Source organism: Hemitrygon akajei, chromosome 13 (assembly GCF_048418815.1).
Source record: "Hemitrygon akajei chromosome 13, sHemAka1.3, whole genome shotgun sequence".
Taxonomy (NCBI): domain Eukaryota; kingdom Metazoa; phylum Chordata; class Chondrichthyes; order Myliobatiformes; family Dasyatidae; genus Hemitrygon; species Hemitrygon akajei.
This window is the reverse complement of record NC_133136.1, coordinates 300,248-326,985: the sequence shown is the minus strand read 5'-3', so window position 1 is coordinate 326,985 and position 26,738 is coordinate 300,248. Positions and strand designations below refer to the sequence as shown.

Below are 26,738 nucleotides of genomic sequence, written 5' to 3'. Positions count from 1 at the left end.
CAGAACTGGTTCCACCTCCCCCAGAACTGGTTCCAATGCCCCAGAAATTTGAATCCCTCCCCCTTGCACCATTTTTCTAGCCACATATTTATCTGACATATCCTCCTATTCCTACTCTGAGTAGCACGTGGCACAGGTAGTTATCCAGAGATTATTACCTTTGTGGTCCTACTTTTTAGTTTATCTCCTAACTCCCTAAATTCACCTTGTAGGACCTCATCCTGTTTTTTACCTATATCGTTGGTACCTATGTGCACCACGACCACTGGCTGTTCACCCTCCCATTCCAGAATGTCCTGCAGTCGCTCAGAGACATCCTTGACCCTTGCACCAGGGAGGCAACATACCATCTTGGAGTCTCGTTTGCGGCCACAGAAACGCCTATCTATTCCCCTTGCAATCGAATCCCCTATCACTTTAGCTCTCCCACTCCTTTTCCTTCCCTCCTGTGCCGCAGAGCCACCCATGGTGCCATGAACTCGGCTGCTGCTGCCTTCCTCTGATAAGACATCTCCCCCAACAGTATCCAAAACAGTATATCTGTTTAGGAGGGAGATGACCCCAGGGGACTCCTGCCTACTGCTACGCTGTCTAGTGGCCACCCCTTCCCTTTCTGCCTGTGTATCCTTTACCTGCGGTGTGGCCAACTCACTGAACGTGTTATTCACGACTTTCTCAGCTCCAGTATGAAGCCAATCATAGTAAAATTTTTAATAGTTATATAAAGCGGAATAGGGTGGCTAACGTGAATGTAGGTCCCTTGGAGGATGAGAAGGGGGAATTGATATTGGGTAATGAGAAAATGGCTGAGGCTTTGAATAACTATTTTGTGTCAGTCTTCATGGTGGAAGACATGTCTTAACATACCAACGAGAGATGTTATGGATGTGATAGGAGGAGTGGACCTTGATAGAATAACTGTCACTAAAGAGCTAGTGCTGAACAAACTTGTGGACGTGAAGATAGATAAGTCCTCTGGTACTGAAAGGAATGGCAGAAGTTATAGTAGGGGCTTTGGTGATAAATGGCTAAAGTTCTTTGGACTCTGGGCAGGTCCTGGCGGATTGGAAGATGACGAATGTCACTTCACTGTCCAAAAAAGGATGTAGGCAAAAGGCAGGTAACTATAGGCCAGTTAGTTTAACATCTATAGTTGGGAAAATGCTTGAAGCTATTATTAAGAAATAGCAAGGCATCTAGAAAGAAGTGAATCCATTAGGCTGACACAGCATGGATGCAGCAAAGGCTGGTCCTGTTTGACAAACTTACTGGAGTTCTTTGAGGATTTAATGATTTAATTTGTGGGTAGAGGGGAAGAGATGGATGTTATTTACTTGGATTTCCAGAAGGTGTTCGATAAGGATTACTGTATGAAGAACGCCTGGTAGCTCTTGGACTGTATTGCCTGGAGTTCAGGAGAATGAGGTGGGGGGAGGGATCTTATAGAGACATTCCAAATGTTAAAAGGCCTGAACAGATTAGATATGGCAAAGTTATTTTTCAAGGTAGGGGATTCTTGGACAAGAGGGCACGACTTCAGGATTAAAGGACGTCTATTTAGAACAGAGATGCGGAGAAATTACTTTAGTCAGAGGTTGGTAAATATGTGGAATTTGTTGCCACGAGAGGCTATGGAGGCGAAGTCATTGGGTGTATTTAAAGCAGAGATAGCTAGGTTCTTGATTAGCCAGTGCATCAAAGGGTATGGAGAGAAAGCAGGGGAGTGGGGATGACTGGAAGAATTGGCTAAGCCCCTAATTTAATGGTGGAGCAAATTCGATGGGCCAAATAGCCTACTTCTGCCCCTATATGTTATGGTCTTATGGATAAGGTACAGTATAAAAGACTTATCCATAAGATAAGGATGCGTAGAATTGGGGGTGATGTATTAGCATGGATAGAGAACTTAGGAGTTGGTAATGGAGGCAGTAGATAAGGCAGTCCAGTGCTCCAATTGTAGGATGTGGGAAGTCAGGGACAGCACAATTGTCTCTGATGTCTACACCTGTAAAAGGTGCATCCAGCTGCAGCTCCTATCAAACCGAGTTAGGGAACTGGAGCTGGATGAACTTCGGATCATTCGGGAGGCAGAGGCAGTAACAGATTAGAGTTTTAGGGAGACAGTCACCCCTAAAAGTCAAGAGACAACTGGGTGACTGTCAGGACAAGGAAGGGGAATCGACAGAAAGAGCAGAGCACCCCTGTGGCCGGTCTCATCAACAATAAGTATACTGTTTTAGATACTGTTGGTAGGGACGACCTACCAGGGACAAGTTGTAGTGGTTGTGTCTCTGGCACCGAGACTGGACCCTCAGCTCAGAAAGGAAGGAGGGAAAAGAGGAGAGCGTTAGTGATAGGGGATTCGATAGTTAAGGGGACAGATAAGAGATTCTGTGGGAGAGATCGAGAATCCCAGATGGTCTGTTGCCTCCCTGGTGTCAGGGTCCGCGATATCTCGGATCGAGTTCTCGGTATTCTCAGGAGAGAGTGTGAACAGGTGAACAGCCAGATGTCGTGGTCCATGTGGGGACCAATGACATAGATAGGAGTAGGGATGAGGTACTGAAGAAGGAATATCAGGAGTTAGGAAAGAAGTAAAAAAGCAGGACCTCAAGGGTGGTAATCCCGGGATTGCTGCCTGTGCCACGAGACAGAGAGGGTAGGAACAGGAAGTTATGGCAGTTGAATGCGTGGCTGAAGAGTTGGTGCAGGGGGCAGGGGTTCAGATTTCTGGATCATTGGGATCCCTTCTGGGGAAGGTCTGACCTGTACAAAGAGGACGGGCTGCACCTGAACTGGAAAGGGACCAATATCCTGGCAGGCAGGTTTGCTAGAGCTTCTGGGGAGGGTTTAAACTAGTTTGGCAGGGGGAGTGGGAATCAGAATGTGAGTGCAGAGATTAGGGTAGAAGGTTAAGGGCATGATGCTATGTGTTTGGAGTTGGTGAGGAAGGACAGGCAGGGGACAAAACAGAAATGTAGCCAGTTAGAGGGATTGAAATGTGTCTATTTCAATGCTAGGAGTATTAGGAATAAAGGGGATGAACTTAGATCATGGATCAGTACGTGGAACTATGATGTTGTGGTCATTACTGAAACTTGGCTGGAGAAAGGGCAGGATTGGCTGATGAAGGTACTGGAATTTAGGTGTTTTAAAAGGAATAGATGGGAGGTAGGAAAGGGGGTGAGTAGCATTGCTGGTCAGGGATAGTATCACGGCTATAGAAAGGGAGGATGCTGCAGAGGGAGTGTCCACTGAATCGGTGCGGGTGGAAGTCAGAAATAGGAAGGGATCAATCACTGTGCTGGGAGTAGTCTATAGTTCTCCAAATAGCCCTCGGGACACCGAGGAGCAGATAAGCAGGCAGATTTTAAAATGGTGCAGGTGCAGGAAATACAAAGTTGTAGTTATGGGTGATTTCAACTTCCCTCATATTGACTGGCACCTACTGACTGCAAGGGGGATAGATGGAGCTGAATTTGTCAGGTGTTTTCAAGAAAGATTCCTGACACAGTATGTGGACAGGCCAACGTGAGGAGAGCCGTACTGGATCTAGTTCTGGGTAATGAACCTTGTCAGGTGGCAGACCGCTTGGTGAGAGTGACTACAACTCCCTTAGCTTCAGCATAGCTATGGAAAAGATAAAAACAGAGAAAATGGGGAAGGGCTAACTATGAAGAGATGAGGCAGGAGCTAGTGGGAGTAAATTGGAAACAGATGTTCAAGGGTGAAAGCACAGAAGTAATGTGGAGGAAGTTTAGGGACCACTTGTGCTGGGTTCAGGATAGGTTTGTCCCACTGAGACAAGGAAAAAATGGTAGGAAAAGGGAACCATGGCTGACGAAACACGTGAGGCAGCTCTTCAAGAGGAAGAAGGAAGCATATGTTAGATATAAGAAGCAGGAGGGATTCATGAGAAATATAGGGTCGCCAGGAAGGAGCTTAAGAAAGGTCTTAGGAGAGCTCGAAGGGGCATGAGAAGGCCTTGGCATGTAGGATTAAGGAGAACCCCAAGGCGTTCTATGTGTAAGTGAAGAGCAGAAGAATGACAAGAATGAAGGTGGGGCCGCAAAAGGATAAAGAAGGCATCATGTGCCTGGAGGCGGAGGAGGTTGGGGAGGTTAAATGAGTACTTTGCTTTAGTATTCACAAGTGAAAAGGACCTTGATTAGGGAGAGGTCAAAATCGAACAGGCCTGTGTGCTGGACAATGTGGTGATTAAGGAAGAAGTGTTGGATCTGTGTAAAAACCTCAAGATTGATAAATCTCCAGAGCCAGACGTGATATGCCCCAGGGATCGCTGGAGCAGTAGCTATGATCTTTGAATCCTCTGACTGCAGGGTTGGAGGATTGGAGAATGGCAAATGTAGTTACCTTGTTTAAAAAAGGTAATAGGGAGAATCCTGGGAACTATAGACTGGTGAGTCTTACATCGGTGGTCTGCAAGCTTTTGGAAAGGATTCTTAAGGATAGCTATCTATGAACATTTGGAGAAGTACAGACTCCTGCTAGGGGAACATAAGGTAGCAAAAGAGTTTGGGAAGTTGGATGATTGTGAAGCTTTTAAAATCCAACAAAAGCCGTAAGAAGGGAAGAGATGAAATATGAGGGCAAACTGTCTCATAATATAAAGCAGGATACTAAAATTTTTTTTTCGGTAATATGAAGAGTAAAAGGGAGTTGAGAGTTGATATTAGACCACTGGAAAATGATACTGGTAAAGTAGTAATGGAGCACAGAGAAATGGCAAATGAACTTAATGGGTACTTTGCATCAGGTTTCACCATGGAAGACACAAGCAGCGTGCCAGAGGTCCATGAGTGTCAGTGAACAGGAGTGAGTGCCATTGCTATTACAAAGGAAAAAGTGCTAGGCAAACTGAAAGGTCTTAAGGTAGATAAGTCACCTGGACCAGATGGACTACATCCCAGAGTCCTGAGAGAGGTTGCTGAAGAGATAATGGATGCTTTGGTCATGGTTTCAAGATTCAGTTGATTCTGGCATGGTCCCAGAGGACTGGAAAATTGTAAGTGTTTAAGAACACTTACACTCTTTAAGAAGGGAGGAAGGTAAAATAAAAGAATTTATAGGCCAGTTAGCCTAACCTCAGTGCTTGGGAAAATGTTGGAGTGCATTATTAAGAATGAGGTTTCGGGGTGCGTGCAGACTGATGATAAAATAAGTCAAAGTGAGCATGGTTTCTGTGAAGGGAAATCTTGCCTGAAAATAGAATTCTTCGAGGAAGTAAGCAGCAGGGTGGACAAAGGAGAGACAGTGGATGTCGTTTACTTGTATTTTCAAAAGGTATTTGATAAAGTGCCACACATGAGGCTATTTAACAAAGTAAAATCCTATGGTGTTACAGAAAATATACTGGCATGGATAGAGGAATGACTCACAGGCAGGAGGCAGCAAGTGGGAATAAAAGGGGGCTTTTCTGCTTGACTGCTAGTGACTAGTGATGTTCTTCAGGGGTCAGAATTGGGACCACTGTCTTTCACATTGTTTGTCAGTGATTTAGACAGTGGAATTGATGGTTTTGTGGCAAAGTTTATAGTTGATATGAAGATAGGTGGAGGGGTAGATAGTTCTGAGGAAGCAATGTCATTGCAGCAGGACGTAGACAAATTGGAAGAATGGGCAAAAATGTCAGATGGAATACAGTGTTGGGAAATGTCTGATAATGCATTTTGGTAAAAGGAACAAAAGCATAGATGGTTATATAAATGAGGAGAAACATCAAACATCAGAGGTCCAGAGGAACTAGGAGTCCTCGTGCAAGACTCCCAGAAGGTTAATTTACAGGTTGAGTTTGTGGTAAAGAAGACAAATGCAATGTTGGCATTTATTTCAAGGGGAATAGAATATAAAGGCAAGGAGATAATGCTGACCATTTATAAGACACTAGACAGGCCAGACTTTGAGTCTTGTCAACAGTTTGGGGCCCCATGTCTCAGAAAGGATGTGTTGTCTTTGGAGAGAGTCCAGAGGAGGTTCATGAGGATGATTCCAGGAATGAAGGGGTTAACACGAGTGTTTAGTAGCTTTGGGCCTGTACTCACTGGACTTTAAAAGAATGCAGGGTGATTTCATTAAAGCCTACCAAATAGCTATATAACCATATACAATTACAACACGGAAACAGGCCATCTCGGCCCTTCTAGTCTGTGCTGAATGCTTACTCTCACCTAGTCCTAACGACCTGCACTCAGCCCATAACCCTCCATTCCTTTCCTGTCCATATACCTATCCAATTTTACTTTAAATGGCAATATCGAACATGCCTCTACTACTTCTACTGGAAGCTCATTCCACACAGCTACCACTCTCTGAGTAAAGAAATTCCCCCTTGTGTTACCCCTAAACTTTTGCCTCCTAACTTTCAACTCATATCCTCTTGTTTGAATCTCCCCTACTCTCAATGGAAAAAGCCTATCCACGTCAATTCTATCTATCCCCCTCATAATTTTAAATACCTCTATCAAGTCCCCCCTAAAACCTTCTAGGCTCCAAAGAATAAAGACCTAACTTGTTCAACCTTTCTCTGTAACTTAGGTGCTGAAACCCAGGTAACATTCTAGTAAATCTCCTCTGTACTCTCTCTATTTTGTTGACATCTTTCCTATAATTTGGTGACCAGAACTGTACACAGTACTCCAAATTCGGCCTTACCAATGCCTTGTACAATTTTAACATTACATCCCAACTCCTATACTCAATGCTCTGATTTTTAAAGGCCAACATACCAAAAGCTTTCTTCACCACCCTATCCACATGAGATTCCACCTTCAGGGAACTATGCACCATTATTCCTAGATCACTCTGTTCTACTGCATTCTTCAATGCCCTACCATTTACCATGTATGTCCTATTTTGATTATTCCTACCAAAATGTAGCACCTCACACTTATCAGCATTAAACTCCATCTGCCATCTTTCAGCCCACTCTTCTAACTGGCCTAAATCTCTCTGCAAGCTTTGAAAACCTACTTCATTATCCACAATGCCACCTATCTTAGTATCATCTGCATACTTACTTATCCAATTTACCACCCCATCATCCAGATCATTAATGTATATTTAACTGCAGTTCCAGTTAATGTTGAAAGGACTAGATAAGATGGGTGTGGAGAGGTTGTTTTCTGTGGTGAGGGTATCCAGAACTAGAGGGCACAGCCTCAAAATTGAGGGGCAATCTGTTAGAACTGGGGTATGGAAGAATTATTTTTAGCCATAGAGTAGTGAATCTTTGGAATACTCTGCCTTAGACTATGGTGGAAGTCAAGTCTGTGGGTATATTAAAAGCAGAAGTTGATAGTTTTCTGATCAGTCAGAGCTTCAAAGGATATGGCTAGCATGCTGGTGTATGGGGTTGAGTGGAATCTGGGATCAGCATGATGGAATGGTGGAGCAGACTTGATGGGCTGAATGGCCTAGTTCTGCTCCTGTGTCTTAAGGTATCAAGGATTTCTTTGGCCGTTTCCCTTCACTTTCCACTTGGCTCACACAAAAACATTGACAGAACTTAAAAACACGAGAGGGCAAGTCACATACAGAACTACCCTTACCTTTTTTAAGTAAGAAAATATGGTAGGTAGTAGAAATCAGAAACAAAATTAGAACTTGCTGGAAGCGTTCAGTGTGCATGCAGCAACTGTGGCAAGAGAAACAGCTCAAATCAGTGATCCTTTCACCACTGTTTTGGCCAAACCAAAGGTGGTGATGAATCAGTGTATAGATTGAAAATCTGGCTGAATAGTGCCACAATCACCTCTGACTCAGTGTCAGTAGGAGCAAAGAGCTGACTGTTGACTTCAGGAGGAGCAAACGGAAGGTTTATGATTCAGTCCCTGTTGGGGGATCAGAGGTAGAGAGGGTCAGCGATTCGGTGTTAACATTTCAGAGAGGCTATCCTGAGTCCAGCATGTAAGTGCAATTAGGGAGAAAGCACAGCAATACCTCTACTTTGTTAGAAGTTTGTGAAGATTTGGCAGGTCATCTAAAAATTGGTAAACTTCTATAGATGTGTGGTGAAGAGTATATTGACTAATTGCATCACAGATTGGTATGGAAACACCAGTGCTCTTGTACGGGAAAGCCTACAAAAAGTAGGCTCAGTCATCATGGGTAAAACACTCCCTACCATTGAGCACATCTACATGGAGTGCTGCCGCAGGAAAGCAGCACCCACCATCCAGGTCATGCTCTCTACTCACTGCTGCCATCAGGTAGAAGGTATAGGAGCCTCAGGACCCACACCACCAGATTCAGGAACAGTTTTTACCCCTCAACAACCAGCTGCCTGAACCAAAGGGGATAACTTCATTCAGCTTCACTCATCTAACACTGAACTGTTCCCACAATCTGAAGGCTCACTTTCAAGCACTCTTCATCTTCTTTTCTGGATATTTATTGCTTTTTAAAAAAAATTATTTATGTTTTACCTTATTTGCACAGTTTTTTTGCACACTGGTTGTTTGTCCATCCTGTTGGGTGTGGTCTTTCATTTTTATTTTTTTTGTATTTACTGTGAATGCCCACAAGAAAATGAATCTTAGGGTTGTATATGGTTATATATGTACTTTGATAATAAATTTACTGTGAACTTTTTTCCCTGTTCCAGTTCGGAGAAAAGAGTAATGATTTGAAAAGTTCACTCTGTTTCTCCCACTATCAATGTTGCTTCACGTCTTGTGTAGTTCTGGCATTGTTTGTTTTGATTTATGTTTTTAAATTTGGACTCAAAGTTTATTGTCTAAAAATGTTATATGGAAAAAATGCCATTATTCTCTTTCTTAGGTTCATGCTGATTGCTATAGTGGCCTCACACTAGAATGCGATTTTGGAAGATTACAGAATATGATATTGCCTCCGAATTGTGTACACCTATCTGCACGCAATTTCAGCAAGTTCCACTGTTTTCGGATTGTAGAGGGTTCACAAATGGAGCAGGGTGAGTGGGGAGAATGAAATGAATTGATGTTATTTTAGAATTCAGATTAGCAGAATAAAGTGCGCATGGTCAGACCGCACTTGAAATGTTTTGAGCAGCTTTAGGCACCTTATTTAAGAAAAGATGTGCTGACCTTGGAGAGAGTCCAGAATAGGTTCACGAAAATGATTCTGGAATGAAAGGGTTATGGTATGAGGAGTTTTTGGTGGCTCTGGGCTTGTACTTGGCGAATTTTAGAAGAATGAGGATGGATCTCATTGAAACCTATCAAATATTGAAAGGTCTGGATAAAGTGGATGTGGAAAGGATGTTTCCTATAGTGGGGTTGTCTAGGAACAGAGGGCACAGTCTTAAAATAGAGGGTTATCAATTTAGAATAGAGATGAAGAGAATTTTACTTAGCCAAAAGATGGTGAATCTGTGGAATTCATTACCAGATATGGCTGTGCAGGGCAAGTCATTGGGTATATTTAAGGCAGAGGTTGATCGATCCATGATTAGTCAAGACATCAAAAGATATGAGGAGCCGGCAGGAGAATGGAGTTGAGAGGGTTAATATATCAGCCATGATGGAATGGCAGAGCAGACGTGATGGGCCGTATGGCAGAATTCTGGTCTTATGTCTTATGGTCTTACCTGATGATCTTACTGAATGGTACAAATGATTACAGGGCAAGGTTATAAAACTGCAGAGTTCCACATTTGGGAATTATGGCCAAAAGATTTAATTAATGCTTAAGACTTCTATTTTTAGAAGATTGAACAGTATAGATTATAGTATAAGGACACTGATGTAGTCACTCTTTAAATGTCATTTGACATTAAAATTGGCATGTAGGTGCAGCACGTAATCTGAAGGGTAAGTAGCTTTAAATAAAAATAAAAGATGCTGGAAACACCCAGCCAGTTGGGCAGTATCTATGGGGAGAGAAGTAGAATTAATGTTACAGCTCAAAAACCCTTCATCAGAAAATTGATTGTAAAAGAAGGAACATTTGGTGAAACTAGAGCATGCTGATGAGGCCACTGCTTGCAGTTTTGGCCTCTAGATTAGGAAAGATTTATTAGGAAGCATGTACTAGAGGTGCAGAGGAGATTGGTATCACTGATTCCTGCAATGAGGTATTGCACTTAAGCAGAAATGCTGTGCAAGCTAGTTCAGAAGAATGGGATGTGATGTTATTGAAGTACTTGAGATTCTGTGGTAGTTATTGGGAGAAATTTTCTGTGCACGGGGCTATTGAGAATTAGATGGGGATGTGTTTTAGAGAAATGAGTTCCTTATTTGTGATGAGGAACTTCTCTAAGGTTTCTTGAATCTTCAACTACTTAGACAAAGAGGGATTCAAGGAGTGTTGGGAGAGAGTGAATAGTGGTGCTGAGTCCAAGACTGGATCTGTCATGTTCTCAGGCAAATTAACCTTCTCATGCAAGGGAGGGGTGGATGGCTACTTCAGTTGTTCAAGAAGATTTTATTTTACTGTTAACACATGTGAAAATACATTATTTAAAAAAATACACCGATTTGTGACAGTTAATCTTGTGCAGTTATAACGATTAATTGAAAGACCTAATAATGTCAATAACAAAATAAAATGTTGAGAGGAGGGAGATCAAATACAATGTTGGTGTGTGTGTGTGCTTGTGTGTGTGTGCGCGCGTGCACATATTTATGATGGGAGTTGTGTTTTTGTAAACTCATGGCATTGTTGCAGTGCAGTATTGCTGAAGTCATTTTACTGTGAAATACTGTTGTTCATGGGCATGTCTTTCCATAGTTGAAGAGGACAGTGATGATGATGATGTGGCTGCTGGAAACCATGGAACATATAAAGATACCCAGTCTCCTTCCACGACTGATTCAGGTAAAGGATTTTACATGCACTCTCAATCCAGCTGATTGGTTTTGATGAGGCAATTAATTTTTTTATAATCTGAAGCAAAATATTTTTGTCCACTTTCAGAATGAGTGAGAGTTAGGGTGTTAATATTTTCTCCAAGTTCCCTGCCATACGTTTCAAGAGTTTGGAGATCACATGAGTGGTTTTGTTTTTAATTAAGTCCCTTACAACAGTGCATTGCCAGATGCTCAGACCATAAGACACAGGAGCAGAATTATTTAAAAAAAAATTGAGTTGCCCACTCAGAACTGATGGGAAAACCAAAATTCAAATAGAGGGTTGCTGGAAAATGCACTGGGGTGGGTTCAGGTTTGATAATGATTAGTTTAAATTAAAACAACTTTGGGATGAAGGTGTGCTAGGAAATTTAACTCTAACTCTTTAAAAAAAAAAGTGTTGGTATCTTGTACGTGTGTGTGTGTTGGATAATGTCTCAGTCTACACATGATAAAAAACAGAAGACATTGAATAAGGGTGGCATGTAAGACCCAACAAGATCCAGCCTTGTGGGGCTTTGGAACTAGTTTTTGAGATTTGAATAAATGTTTGCTTTGCTTTTTGCCAAATTGTAAGGTCATACAGCACAAAAACAAGTCCTTTGGCCCGACAACTCCATGCCTCCCAACTGTTCAGCTGAACTTTTTCAAAATAAGACATACATGGTAAATGGTAAGGCATTGAAGAATGCAGTAGAACAGAGTGATCTAGGAATAATGGTGCATTTTCAATCTGTCGGTGATTATTGTTTTGATTAAACCTATCATTATTGGTGTCAGATTTAATGTTATTTAGTATTGTGCCAAATTCATACCTTTATTAGATATACAACACAAACATCAGGTGAAAGGTACACATATCTTTAACTACAAAATGAAAGCATTCACAATTTCCACAGTTGATCATGAGACGGTTAGTCTCAGACTTGTGGGGCAAACACAGCATTTCTGTGCGTCCCTGTCAAAGCTCCCTCTTTCTGTGTGTTTGTCCGCCATTTTCATGACATTATTCTCCAAAATCCATTGTAGTGAGGGCTTCCCTTTCTGCATGCATCCCAGACTGGCCCCTCTCCCTCTTTTTGTAAATGTCCCTGACAGGCCCCTCTCCCTCTTTCTGTAAACGTCCCAGGCAGGGCCCCCTTTTTCGCGTGCGTCCCAGGCAGGGGACCCCCTTTCTGCGTGCATCCCAGGCAGGGGCCCCCCTTTCTGCGTGCGTCCCAGGCAGGGAGCCCCCCTTTTTGCGTGCGTCCCAGGCAGGGGGCCCCCCCTTTCTGCATGCGTCCCATCCTATTCTGGTCTCAGACGAGACCATACCATTTCCAATCTGATCCATTTCATCCATCTTTGTCACTTTGTAGTGGGAATATCAGTTGCTGTTGGTATTTGTTTATTATTGTCACACAACTGAGATACAGTGAAAAACCTGTCTTGCATACTGTTTGTACAGGTCAGATCACTACAAAGTGCATTCAGCTAGAACTAGGTAAAACTATAATAACGCAGAAAAAAATGTAAAGGCTACTGAGAATGTACAATGCAGTTACCGAATGAAGTGCAAAATCATAACAAGCTAGATTGTGAGATCAAGAGACCTTCTTATCGTGCTAAGCAACCATTTAATAGTCATATAACAGTGAGGTAGATGCTGTTCTTGAGCCTGGTGGTACATGCTTTCAGGCTTTTGTATCTTCTGCCTGATGGGGGAAGGGAGAAAAGAGAATGTCTGGGATGGATGGGGTCTTTGATTATGCTGGCTGCTTTAGTGAAAGCAAGAGTATGAATAGAGTCCATGGACAGGAGGCTGGTTCCTATGATGTGTCCACAATTTGCAGTTTCTGCAGTCACGTGCAGAGCAGTTGCTGTACTGAGTGTGATGCTTCCATATAATGGCTACATTTTCATCTCCATTTTCTATTTTGACCTGTTGTACAGCATCCTAGCTTTTGTTACTGAGGCAATCTCCAGTCAGGGAATTGATTTCTTCTGTCAGTTCATATGTAGATCCCATTCCCTGTGTAGCAAAATCTCTTCATTTATGTTACCCTGAAGCAGCCTGTGTCTTGCGTTATCTCTTATTTCCATAATAACAGCCAGTTCCTCTGCTTACCATTGAGACATTGGATACCATTAGAGATGTCTAGGGATGGCCTCATTGTGTCATATCTCACTACAATCAATTATACCAGTGATTACTGAGTCTTGGTACAATGTCCCAGCTGGTGCAGCTGGCAGAATATTATCCCGTCTCATGCCAGTTTGGTTCATCCTATGATCAATCAATCCTGGTGATCTGCTCCTTGAATTAAATCAATATTGATTGTCATAGTTGTGTCTTAATTCTTTTTTGTGATCTGGGCGTTATTTGTTGTTGCTCCTGAATCTATCCATGTCTTTCACACAGTAGAAATGTACAATGTGTGTTGGCTGAGTATCCTTCCTGTTTCTAAAAAAAACTTCAAGCTGTTGTTTTTTGGCAGGGAGCTGACTGTGATAAAATGCACCATCAGGAAATGTCTTGACTAACTTAGCAGATAGCTCTCGTCAGCTTGTGGAAAATTCTGTGTATGCACCTTGCTGAGTACTTGATAATATGAAAGCCAAATATGATGCTGATAAAAATCTAGTCAAGAAGAAAAGAAGAGCTTATGAAAGGTTCAATAAACTAGGTAACGATAGAGATCTGGGAGATTATAATGCTAGCAGGAAGGAGCTTAAGAATGAAATTAGGAGAGGCAGAAGGGGTCATGAGAAGGCCTTGGTGAGCAAGATTAATGAAAACCCAAGGCATTCTGTAAGTATTTGAAGAGCAAGAAGTTAAGACGTGAGAGAATAGGACCAATCAAGTGGGACAGTGGAAAAGTGTGTATGGAACTGGAGGAGATAGCAGAGGTACTTAATGAATATTTTGCTTCAGTATTCACTATGGAAAAGGATCTTGGCAATTGTTGGGATGACTTCCAGCAGACTGAAAAGCTTGAGCATATAGGCATTAAGAAAGAGGATGTGCTGGAGATTTTGGAAAGCATCAAATTGGATAAGTCATCGGGACTGGATGAGATGTACTCCAAGCTACTGTGGGAGTTGAGGCAGGAGATTGCTGAGCCTCTGGCGAAAATCTTTGCATCATCAATGAGGATGAGAGAGGTTCCAGAGGATTGGAGGGTTGCAAATATTGTTTCCTTATTCAAGAAAGGGAGTAGAGATATCCCAGGAAATTATAGACCAGCGAGTCTTACTTCAGTGGTTGTTAAGTTAATGGAGAAGATCCTGAGAGGCAGGATTTTTTGAACATTTAGAGGGGCATAGCATGATTAGGAATAGTCAGCATGGCTTTGTCAAAGGCAGTTTGTGCTTATGAGCCTGATTGAATTTTTTGAGGATGTGACTAAATACATTAATGAAGGTAGAGCAGTAGATGTAGTATATATGGATTTCAGCAAGCCATTTGATAAGATACCCCATGCGAGGCTTATTGAGAAAGTAAGGAGGCATGGAATCCAAGGCAACCTTGCTTTGTGGATCCAGAATCGGCTTGCTCGCAGAAGGCAAAGAGTGGTTGTAGACGGGTCATATTCTACATGGAGGTTGGTGACCAGTGATCTGCTCTGGGATCCCTTCTCTTCGTGATTTTTTAAATGGCCTGGATGAGGAAGTGGACGGATGGCACAAAGGTTGGGAGTGTTGTGGGTAGTGTGGAGGGCTGTCAGAGGTTGCACATTGATAGGATGCAAAACTGGGCTGAGAAGTGGCAGATGGAGTTCAACCAGGTTAAGTGTGAGGTGGTTTAATTTGGTAGGTCAAATATGATGGCGGAATATAGTATTAATGGTAAGACTCTTGGCAGTGTGGAGGATCAGAGGGATCTTGGGGTCCAAGTCCATAGGACACTCAAAGGTGCTGCATAGGTTGACTCTGTGGTTAACAAGGCGTACGGTGCATTGGCCTTCGTTAACCGTGGGATTGAGTTTATGAGCCCAGAGGTATTGTAAAAGGGTAATAGGACCTTGGTCAGACCCCACTTGGAGTACTGTGCCAGTTCTGGTCGCTTCACTACAGGAAGGATGTGGAAACTGTAGAAAGGGTGCCGGGGAGATTTACAAGGATGTTGCCCGGACTGGGGAGCATGTCTTATGAGAATAGGTTGAGTGAACTTGGCCTTTTCTTCTTGGAGTGACGGAGGATGAGAGGGTGACTTGATGGAGGTGTATAAGATGATGAGAGGCATTGATCGTGTGGATAGTCAGAGTCATTTTCCCAGGGCTGAAATGGCTAACATGAGAGGGCACAGTTTTAAGGTGCTTGGAAGTAGGTACAGAGGAGATGTCAGGGATATGTTTTTTACACAGAGCGTGGTGAGTGCATAGAATGAGCTGCCAGTGACGGTGGTGGAAATGGATGCGATAGGGTCTTTTAAGAGACTCCTGGATAGGTACATGGTTAGAAAAATAGAGGGCTATGGGTAACCCTAGGTAACTTCTAAAGTAAGTACATGTTTGGCACAGCATTGTGGGCTGAAGGGCCTGTTTTTTGCTGTAGGGTTTCTACATTTGATTAATATGAAGCTTAAGCCAAACATGAGACTGCTGGCCAATGATCAGTGGTTGTCAGTCCTCAAACATTCTTTAACTGTGATGTTGAAATAGAAGATTTGGATTTGGTAAATCATAAGGGATTGGATGATAATATCTTATGAGCCCAATGCCAATAGGTAAGTGTGTTCAAATGGAGATCCAAGTTCCATATTCCAGTTGAGTGGCTCGTGTGAACCCTCTCCTAGTGATCCCTGTATTACTAGTCCTCGGTGGTTGATGAGATGAACTCATCCTAATAGCTAATGAATGCAAGGTTTGCTATAACGATCTGTTAACGATCACCAATCTCCAAGCCAGGTAATAAAGTGAAATGTTTAAACTTTTCAGATTTGTTTAATGGTTGCAGATTGGTGTTAGAGATAAAATTCATTATAGGGTTCTTACCAATTCTGTTTGTCTATTTGATAATGGTTGTTCTGTTTTATTGATGTTGCCTTTATTTAGGTAAACAGACCTTAAAGATATTTGATGGAAATGACACTGTGAAGCGGAATCAATTTCGACTGATTACTGTTCCACGAATTTCGAAAACAGAAGAAGTAGTGGTAAGTTCATTCAAGAATCACACCTCTATTAGGAAGGTGAACTTTCACTTAAAACTTAGATCATTTTGCTCACTTAACTTTTATAATGAAATTATGCTATTTGCCATTTGTGGAAGCCCTTGCAGAGATTTTTGCTTCATCTTTAGCAACAGGTGAGGTTCTAGGTATTATTGTTTAAAACGGGGAGCAAAAACAGGCCAGGGCACTACAAGCCAGTGAGGCCTGCTACCTGCCTATAGATAGGGCCTAAAGAGCAATGCTCCAGAGATCAAAACAACCAAAAGATGGTCACAGGAGGCTGAGGAATGGTTACAGGATTGCCTTGAGTCAGTGGACTGGGCTGTGTTCAAGAACTCATTTGAGGACCTGAATGACTACACAAGGATTGTTACAGATTTTATTCAAACAGCTGTGGATATGTGAATCCCTACAAAATTGTTCAGGGTTTTTCCTGATCAGAAGCCCTGGACAGCAATGAAATCCAGAATCTGCTGAGAGCCAGATCAGAGGCATTCAAGTCTGGAGATCAAGAATGCTGCAAGAGTTGCAGGTACGATCTCCGGAAAGCCATCTCGGGCGAAGTGGAGATTCTGGACTAGACTGGAATCAATGAGGAAATACTCGACAGCTGTGGCAAGGTTTGAAAGCCATAACCCCCTACAAAGCTAAATCTTGTGACATAGGGGACAACAGAGCTTTGCTTCCAGATGAGCTCAGTGCCTTCTATGCTCACTTTAACCACCAGATCAGAGAGGAACCATCATGTACCTCCATGTCTCCTGATGATCCTTTGGTCTCAGTATCTGAAGATGATCAATGGGCTGCCTTCAAGAGAGTGAATCCAAGGACAGCATCTGGTCTGGACGGAGTACCTGGCTGAGTACTGAAGACCTATGCCGACCAACTGGCTGGTGTATTCACAGATATCTTCACCCTCTTGATCCAGCATTGTGTGGTACCCACCTGCTTAAAGCAGGCTTCAATCATACCAGTGCCCAAGAAGAGCATGATATCCTGTCTAAATGACTGTTGCCCATCCTCAGTGATGAAATGCTTTGAGAGGCTGGTGTTGAAGCCTGAAAACCTCCTTGAACAACCTCACTTGTAGACAGCTGCAGCTCCTGACAAACCCAGTTAGGGAGCTGGATCTGGATGAACTTCGGATCATTCGTGAGGAAGAGGCAGAAATAGACAGAAGTTTCAGGGAGATAGTCACCCCTAAAAGTCAGGAGACAGGTAGTTGGGTGACTGTCAGGAGAGGGAAGGGGAATAGACAGGAAGAGCAGAGCACCTCTGTGGCCGTTCCCATCAATAATAAGTTTTGGATACCGTTGGTGGGGACGACCTACCAAGGACAAGTTGCAGTGGTCGCGTTTCTGGCACCGAGACTGGACTCTCAGCTTAGAAGAGAAGGAAGGAAAAGAGGAGCCAGTAGTGATAGGGGATTCAATAGTTAGAGGGACAGATAAGAGGTTTTGTGGGAGAGATCGAGAATCCCGGATGGTCTGTTGCCTCCCTGGTGCCAGGGTCCGTGATATCTCGGATTGAGTTCTCGGTATTTTCAGGAGGGAGGGTGAGCAGCCAGATGTCATAGTCCATGTTGGGACCAATGATGTGGATAGGAAGAAGGAGGAGGTCCTGCAAAGAGAGTTTAGGGAGTTAGGTGCAAAGTTGAAGGACAGGACCTCCAGGGTTGCAATCTCAGGATTGCTACCCATGCCACGTGCTAGTGAGGCTAGAAATAGGAAGTAATGCAGCTAAATACGTGGCTAAGGAGATGGTGTGGGGGGAAGGCTTCATGTTTCTGGACAATTGGGCCTTGTTCCAGGGAAGGTGGGACCAGCTGCAACGGGACGGGTTGCACCTGAACTGGAGGGGCACGAACATCCTTGCGGGAAGGTTTGCTAGTGCTGCTCCGAGGGGTTTAAACTAGATTTGCAGGGAGAGGGGAACCAGAGTGTTAGAGCAGATAGTGAAGTGGAAGAGGATAAAGGTCACGTGCGAACTGCAAGTATAGTGCATGGAGTAAAGCCAGATCTAACATATAAAGAGGCTTTGAGGAATAAAGGGTGTAAAGGTAGTAAGGTAGAAGGGCTAAAGTGTGTGTACTTCAATGCAAGAAGCATCAGGAACAAAGGTGATGAACTGAGAGCTTGGATACATACATGGAATTATGATGTAGTGGCCAGTATGGAGACTTGGCTGGCACCAGGGCAGGAATGGATTCTCAATATTCCTGGATTTCAGTGCTTTAAAAGGGATAGAGGGGGGGGGGGAAGGGGAGGAGGGGTGGCATTACTGGTCAGGGATACTATTACAGCTACAGAAAGGGTGGGTAATGTAGCAGGATCCTCTTTTGAGTCAGTATGGGTGGAAGTCAGGAACAGGAAGGGAGCAGTAACTCTACTGGGGGTATTCTGTAGGCCCCCTGGTAGCAGCAGAGATACCGAGGAGCAGATTGGGAGGCAGATTTTGGAAAGGTGCAAAAATAACAGGGTTGTTATCATGGGTGACTTTAACTTCCCTAATATTGATTATCACTTGATTAGTTCCAGTGGTTTAGACGGGGCAGTGTTTGTTAAGTGTGCCCAGGATGGATTCCTGTCACAGTATGTTGACGGGCCGACTAGGAGGAATGCCATACTAGATCTAGTATTAGGTAAAGAACTGGGTCAGGTCACAGATCTGTAAGTGGGTGAGCATCTGGGGGACAGTGACCACTGCTCCCTGGCCTTTAGCATTATCATGGAAAAGGTTAGAATCAGAGAGGACAAGAAAATTTTTAATTGGGGAAGGGCAAATTATGAGGCTATAAGGCAAGAACTTGTGGGTGTGAATTGGGATGATGTTTTTGCAGGGAAATGTACTATGGACATGTGGTTGATATTTAGGGATCTCTTGCAGAATGTTAGGGATAAATTTGTCCAGATGAGGAAGATAAAGGGTGAAGGAACTATGGGTGACAAGTGAGGTGGAAAATCTAGTCAGGTGGAAGAAGGCAAACATACATGAGGTTTAGGAAGCAAGGATCAGTTGAGTCTATTGAGGAATATAGCGTAACAAGAAAGGAGCTCAAGAAGGGGCTGAGGAGAGCAAGAAAGGGGTATGAGAAGGCCTCGGTGAGTAGGGTAAAGGGAAACCCAAAGGCATTCTTCAGTTACGTGAAGAACAAAAGGATGACAGGAGTGAAGGTAGGACTGATTAGAGATAAAGGTGGGAAGATGTGCCTGGAGGCTGTGGAAGTGAGCGAGGTCCTCAATGAATACTTCTTTTCAGTATTCACCACTGAGAGGGAACTTGATGACGGTGAGGACAATATGAGTGAGGTTGAAGTTCTGGAGCATGTTGATATTAAGGGAGAGGAGGTATTGGAGTTGTTAAAATACATTAGGACGGATAAGTCCCCGGGGCCTGACGGAATATTCCCCAGGCTGCTCCACGAGGCAAGGGAAGAGATTGCTGAACCTCTGGCTAGGATCTTTATGTCCTCAATGTCCATGGGAATGGTACCGGAGGATTGGAGGGAGGTGAATGTTGTCCCTTTGTTGAAAAAAGGTAGTAGGGATAGTCTGGGTAATTATAGACCAGTGAGCCTTACGTCTGTGGTGGGAAAGCTGTTGGAAAAGATTCTTAGAGATAGGATCTATAGGCATTTAGAGAATCATGGTCTGATCAGGGACAGTCAGTGTGGCTTTGTGAAGGGGAGATCGTGTCTGACAAACATGATAGAGTTCTTTGAGGAGCTGAACAGGCATATAGATGAGGGTAGTGCAGTGTATGTGATCAACATGGATTTTAGTAAGGCATTTGACAAGGTACCACACGGTAGGTTTATTCAGAAAGTCAGAAGGCATGGGATCCAGGGAAGTTTGGCCAGGTGGATTCAGAATTGGCTTTCCTGCAGAAAGCAGAGGGTTGCGGTGGAGGGAGTACATTCGGATTGGAGGGTTGTGACTAGTGGTGTCCTACAAGGATCGGATCTGAGACCTCCACTTTTGTGATTTTTATTAATGACCTGGATTGTGGGGGTAGAAGGGTGGTTTGGCAAGTTTGCAGACGACACAAAGGTTGGTGGTGTTGTGGATAGTGTAGAGGATTGTCAAAGATTGCAGAGAGACGTTGATAGGATGCAGAAGTGGGCTGAGAAGTGGCAGATGGAGTTCAACCTGGAGAAGTGTGAGGTGGTACACTTTGGCAGGACAAACTCCAAGACAGAGGACAAAGTAAATGGCAGGATACTTGGTAGTGTGGAGGAGCAGAGGGATCTGGGGGTACATGTCCACAGATCTCTGAAAGTTGCCTCACAGGTAGATAGGGTAGTTAAGAAAGCTTATGATGGGGTATTGGCTTTCATAAGTCGAGGGATAGAGTTTAAGAGTCGCGAGTCTCTATAAAACTCTGGTTAGGCCACACTTGGAGTACTATGTCCAGTTCTGGTTTCCTCACTATAGGAAGGATGTGGAAGCATTGGAAAGGGTACAGAGGAGATTTACCAGGATGCTGCCTGGTTTAGAGAATATGGATTATGATCAGAGATTAAGGCAGCTAGCGTTTTACTCCTTGGAGAGAAGGAGGCTGAGAGGAGACATGATAGAGATATACAAGGTATTAAGAAGAATAGATAGCGTGGACAGCCAGTGCCTCTTCCCCAGGGCACCACTGCTCAATACAAGAGGACATGGCTTTAAGGTAAGGGGTGGGAAATTCAAGGGGGATATTAGAGGAAGGTTATTTACTAAGAGAGTGGTTGGTGAGTGGAATGCACTGCCTGAGCCAGTGGTGGAGGCAGATATACTCATGAAATTTGAGAGACTACTAGACAGGTATATGGAGGAATTTAAGGTGGGGGGATATATGGGAGGCAGAGTTTAAGGGTCGGCACAGCATTGTGGGCCGAATGGCCTGTACTGTGCTGTACTATTTATGTTTTGTGTTCTAAATTACCTAGGGTTACACATCGCCTTCTATTTTTCTAATTTTTCCAAGCTCCATGTACAAAATATTGCCATAGAAAAGCAGCATCCATCACAAAGATCCTCACCCCCCCAGACAATGCTCTTTTCTCACTGCTGCCATCTGGTAGAAGGTACAGGAGCCCCAGGACTCGTACCTCCAGATTCAAGACAGTTACTATCCCTCAACCATCAGGCTCTTGAACAAAAGGGAATAACTACCGTAGATTCCGGACTACAGAGCGCACCTGATTAAAAGCCGCTGGCTCTAATTTTAGAAAGAAAATCAATTTTTTACTTGTACAGGCCGCACAGGATTTTAGGCCGCACCGGATTTTCGGCCGCAGGTGTCCCACGTTGTAATATGAGATATTTACACAGAAAGATATTACACGTGAGGATTTTTTAACTTTTAATTAAATCCATATGGTAAGATAAACAAATACATATTGCAAATGCTTTTTTTCGAACCGTGCCTGTAACGCGGCTACTTTTAAATATACGTTGCGTATACTTTTTTACTGAACAACATTCCAATATCTCCTAACGACTGGTAAAAAATATATATACTGCAGCCTACCAGGAAAAGTTATTGATCGCCTTTAACTTAAAAGCAGCGTTTTGGCTCCGCCGCTCGCCCCCCGCCGTCCCGTTTATCGCAAACCGGCATTTTCCCACAAGACGCGGCGAAACCGGGTGTGACGCCATAGCATCCCGCGATGTAGTACAGAAAACAAATATAGTTAAAACTCTTCTAACTTTAACTAGAAAATGAATTACTAAGCGAAAATATTATAAACTAAATAACTGCCATAAAGGCAGCACAATGCTTTTCTTCGAGTGTTTTCCATGTTGATGAGGGTGAGTACAAATGACTGATTTACAATAATTTAATTGTGAAAGTGCGCTTGATTTATCGTACAATTTCATTGGACCTCTGTGAACTACTCATCAATTTTATTGGTCTACTGTTACGAGGCAAAATGTTTTTGGCGGCATGAAAAAAATCATGTATTAGCCGCACCGTATTAAAGGCCGCAGAGTTCAAAGCTGTTCAAAATGTGGGAAAAAAGTAGCGGCTTAAAATCCGGAATCTACGGTACACTCATTTAAGGACTTCGTTATATTGTTACTTCATACTCGTTATTTATTGCTATTTATTTATATCTGCATTTGCTCATTTTGTTTAGAGTTAACAGTTCCTGATGTTTACTGTTACTGTTCTATAGATTTGCTAAGTATACCCGCAGAAAAAGAATCTCAGGGTTGTATGTGGTGACATGTATGTACTCTGATAATAAATTTACTTTGGACTTTGAACTTTGTTGGTGGTAAGTTGTTGGAGGGGATTCTGAGGAATAGGATCTTACCACATTCAGAGATTAAGGACTGCTTTGTGCTTGGGAAGTCGTGTCTGACAAATTTATTGTTCTTTCAAGAGGTAACCAAGAAGGTAGATGAGGGTCGGCAGTGGCTGTTGTCTTTATAGACTTTATCAGAGCCTTCAGGGAGGCCCCTCTTGTCATCTTGGAGCATTCAGTGGTATATCAAGTGGTCCATTGAATTAGCCTTCTGAAGTTTGTCAGGCAGAGGTTTCTGTACTTACTATCTTCTGCAAGCTTTTCTTTTCGCTAGTTAAGGCCCCTATTTGTATACCTTCTGAACTGTGTCTATGATCCAAAGCTCAATTGAGCTTGTTATCTCTGGAATTCTGTGTTCTTATTGCTGATGGCCAGTTCCTGCTGTTGGCAGTCTGGCCAACAATGATTTCAGTCAGTGGACCTGATCTACAAGAGTAGAAAGAGTATAATGCCATAATGACTGTACTTAGATTTTTAGACCTTTGACAAGGTGCCACGCATGAGGCTGCTTAACAAGTTAAGAGATAGCCATCAGGTGTGAGGTGCTCTCAGGGCTGCTGTACTGGGCGCAGGTGTGGCCCTTCCCCCGCTCCTTCAGCTCAGAAATCACCCGAGCTGTCTTCAGATTCATCTGAGGATCCAAGATGGAGCGGGTCAGGTGCACAAGTCCCTGGACAATGGGGGCAAAAACGTTCCCAATGTCGCCCTCACCCTGATGGCTAGCTTTGTGTGTGGCTGCATTCAGTTGTGTGTGGATCCCAGGTATGTGGGCACCAAGTACCACTATGTGCCCAGATTCTACCTGTCGCCCTGGCTACGAAGGATGGGTCTGGCCCCTTTCCCACGCAACACCCCTGTCAGCTGGCCATTGCCGCCATACCTGTCCTTCGTAGAAAATTTCTTCCAGGTCAACGCCTTTGACCACAGGGCCATTAGGCAGTGGTTGGCATGTAATGTCCTGCAGGCACTGCAGGAGAAGGACATGATGGACACAGTAGGGTGGTTCCCTGAGCAGACTGTCCAGTTCATCTGGCAAAATGCCTCATCGCCAGACCTCACCACCTCACCAACAGGCACCAAGATGTCGCTTGATTGGCGTTGAGAGGGGCCCTCCCTGTCAGATCCCTCCTGTACGCCCGGAATGTCATCTCCACATTCCGCTGCTCACAGGAGGACTGCAGTGAGGAGGAGTCGGTGACCCACCTCTTTGCACACTGTGGGTTCGTGGAGGAGGATGGAAAGGACAGTGTCAAGATTCATCCCCAGCAGCTACGTAACAGAGGACTCTCTGATCTGTTCCTGGGGTCGCACATGGAGACCAACATCTGGTGCTGCTGGCAGATCATCAACTCGGTGAAAGGCGCTCTTTGGTCAGCCCGAAACGTGATGGTCTACCAGCACATGGAGATGCCCGTGGGAGAATGTCGCCGACTGGCACATTCTCGGCTGCAGGAGTATGTGCTGAGGGACGCACTGAAACTTGGTGCAGCCATCGCAAGGGCCCCGTGGGGAAGGACCACAGTTTAGGGTTCTTTTCTCGCAGGAGTTGAGGGGTGGGGGGGCGGGGTTTATACCCCTCAACAAGAGAATGTAAATATGAAATAACAAAGTGCCACCTGGGTGGCTAAAAGTGTGGAAATGTAAAGACCGTAATGGAAACATTTGTAAAGGATTAAGAGTCATTGAATGGTTTATTGTACATAATTTTATTTTTAAATAAAGTATACTTTGTTTAATAAAAAAACAAGTTAAGATATACTAGAAAAGGGGGACATCACGTGATGACGTAGGATCGAGACGCAGGGACCCAGCTCTCCCGTAAAAAGTTAATAAATTAATGTTTAAATGAAGAAAAGTTAGTCAATACTTTCTAAAAGTTACTTATAAACGACTCCGGACTGTGTCAAGCTATGCCTCAAGGAAGGAAGATGAAGAAAACTAATACCGGGAAGACTACGCAAGTTGGAACGAGAACAAGGCCCACGTCTACCGAGGAACCGCGGTCTCAGGTACATTATATCACCGGCGATACGGAACAGGAGATTGTGGCAACACTGGCCACTTCCAAAGGAAAAAACCATCGTGAACTGCGCAAACGCGAAGGATGGAACATGCGCAAACGGGAGCAACAAGAACTACAAAGCCCAGCTACCACTGCAACTGAAAGCGATAGCGAATTGGAGGGAGAGTCAAATCTCTCGGAAGGATCAGATGAAGAAAGAGGTAAAAGTCCTTCTAGAAATATAGAAAAGACTTTGAGGCAAATAATGCGTAAATTAGACATATTAAAAGTAATTAAAAATAATCAAAAAATACTCGGAAAAAAAAATGACCAATATAGAGATTATGCTTGATAAAATGACAAAGAAACAGGAAAAAATGGAAAAAAGAATTACGGACTTGGAAACTACAATGGAAGACATGGTTGAAAGAATGGACAAAATGGAAAAGGAAAATACTGCTTGGACATCAGAAAGAAAACAATTTATGGAAAAAATTGATAAGCTTGAAAATCTCAGTAGACGAAATAATATTAAAATTGTTGGACTTAAAGAAGATATAGAAGGAGAAGATCCAATAAATTTTTTTCAAAAATGGATTCCTGAAAAATTGGAAATAGATAGATAGATAGATACTTTATTCATCCCCATGGGGAAATTCAACTTTTTTTCCAATGTCCCATACACTTGTTGTAGCAAAACTAATTACATACAATACTTAACTCAGTAAAAAATATGATATGCATCTAAATCACTATCTCAAAAAGCATTAATAATAGCTTTTAAAAGGTTCTTAAGTCCTGGCGGTTGAATTGTAAAGCCTAATGGCATTGGGGAGTATTGACCTCTTCATCCTGTCTGAGGAGCATTGCATCGATAGTAACCTGTCGCTGAAACTGCTTCTCTGTCTCTGGATGGTGCTATGTAGAGGATGTTCAGAGTTTTCCATAATTGACCGTAGCCTACTCAGCACCCTTCGCTCAGCTACCGATGTTAAACTCTCCAGTACTCTCCAGGAAAGAGAAACTCCAATTGAGATTGAAAGGGTGCATAGATCTTTAAGGTCAAGACCTCGAGCTGATCAAAACCCACGATCAATTTTGATAAAATGCTTACGATACCAAGACAAAGAAAAGATCCTGAAGGCCGCTGCCCAAAGTGCCAAAAATAGAAACGGGCCACTGATGATAGCAGGGAAACCAATTCTTTTTTATCCTGATATAAGTTACAACCTGTTGAAGAGAAAGAAGGAATTTAACCCAGCGAAAAAAGCCTTATGGGAAAAGGGTTATAAATTTACAATGCGTCATCCAGCAACACTGATAATTTTTTTGGAGGAGGGAAAATTTTTTTTTTCCAATTATCAAAAAGCGGAGGAGTTTGTACAAGAACTTCCATCTATTCGCTAATTACACATAGAGGCTTCCAAACGTAATGGATTAAAGATGAAGATAGACCCAAGGAACAGAAGTGATGGACATTTATGGATATTATAGAAGAGAAAAGCAAAATTTTAGAAATACTAAATGAGAATAGTATTTTTTTTTCTCTCTTCTTATACATATACTTTTTTATGTTGCGGGGGGGCTGGGAGGCTGTGGATCGGTTACTGCGGGATTCACGTGTGTAATCATGGCGGTTGCCATGACCCGTACAGCAGAGGGGGGTAATGTTGTGTCTTTTTTCCACAACATTAGTAGGGGGGTATTTTTTTTTTCCTTTATATTTTAATTTTTTTCTATCTTTTTGCCTGGATGATTGGTGGGGGCACACATAGCAACATGGAGATTTTTATAAAGATTTCCCAGGATACCACGAAAGTGGAAAGATTAGGTATTATTATAGATTGGAGTAATATAATAAAAAAAATGACTAATCTACTAAATTTTTAAAGTTTTAATGTTAATGGGCGTAATGGGCCAGTAAAAAGAAAAAGAATTTTAACATATATTAAAAAAAATGAGAACTCCGTGGAGCATGTGGGGATCTTCCAACATCCAGGCATTCCCTTTTTTTTTCTTTCTTATTTTTTTAATAGGGATGTTAGGGGGGAGGGGTTAAGGGGAGGGGGGCTGGGTAACACTTTATTTTCATGCACATTTATTCTGTAACTATTTGAAAACAATAAAAAAAGTTTTAAAAAAAAGATATACTAGGAAAGATACTAGCATGAATAAAGCCATTGGCTGATTGGCAGGAGGCAAAGAGTGGGAATAAAGGGAGCCTTTTCTGATTGGCTCCTGGTGACAAGTGGTGTTTCACAGAGGTCTGCAGTGAGACTGCTTCTCTTTAGGAAATATGTTAATAGAGTTGGATGATGGAATTGATAGCTTTGTGGCCAAGTTTGTGGATGATATGAAGATAGGTGGAGGGACAGGTAGTTTTGAGGAAGTAGAGAAGCTATAGAAAGACTTAGACAGATTAGGAGAATGGCTGAG

General features: G+C 43.0%; 1 protein-coding gene across 1 annotated transcript in view; it reads left to right on the top strand.

Moving 5' to 3' along the window:
- Nucleotides 1-26,738, top strand: part of LOC140737576 (diacylglycerol kinase theta) — a 332,765-nt gene that overhangs the window by 102,227 nt on the left and 203,800 nt on the right. The window contains exons 6-8 of the mRNA XM_073064008.1: nt 8,800-8,953; nt 10,732-10,818; nt 15,887-15,987. Coding sequence (XP_072920109.1) covers nt 8,800-8,953; nt 10,732-10,818; nt 15,887-15,987 — 342 coding nt within the window. The remainder of the gene's footprint in view (nt 1-8,799; nt 8,954-10,731; nt 10,819-15,886; nt 15,988-26,738) is intronic.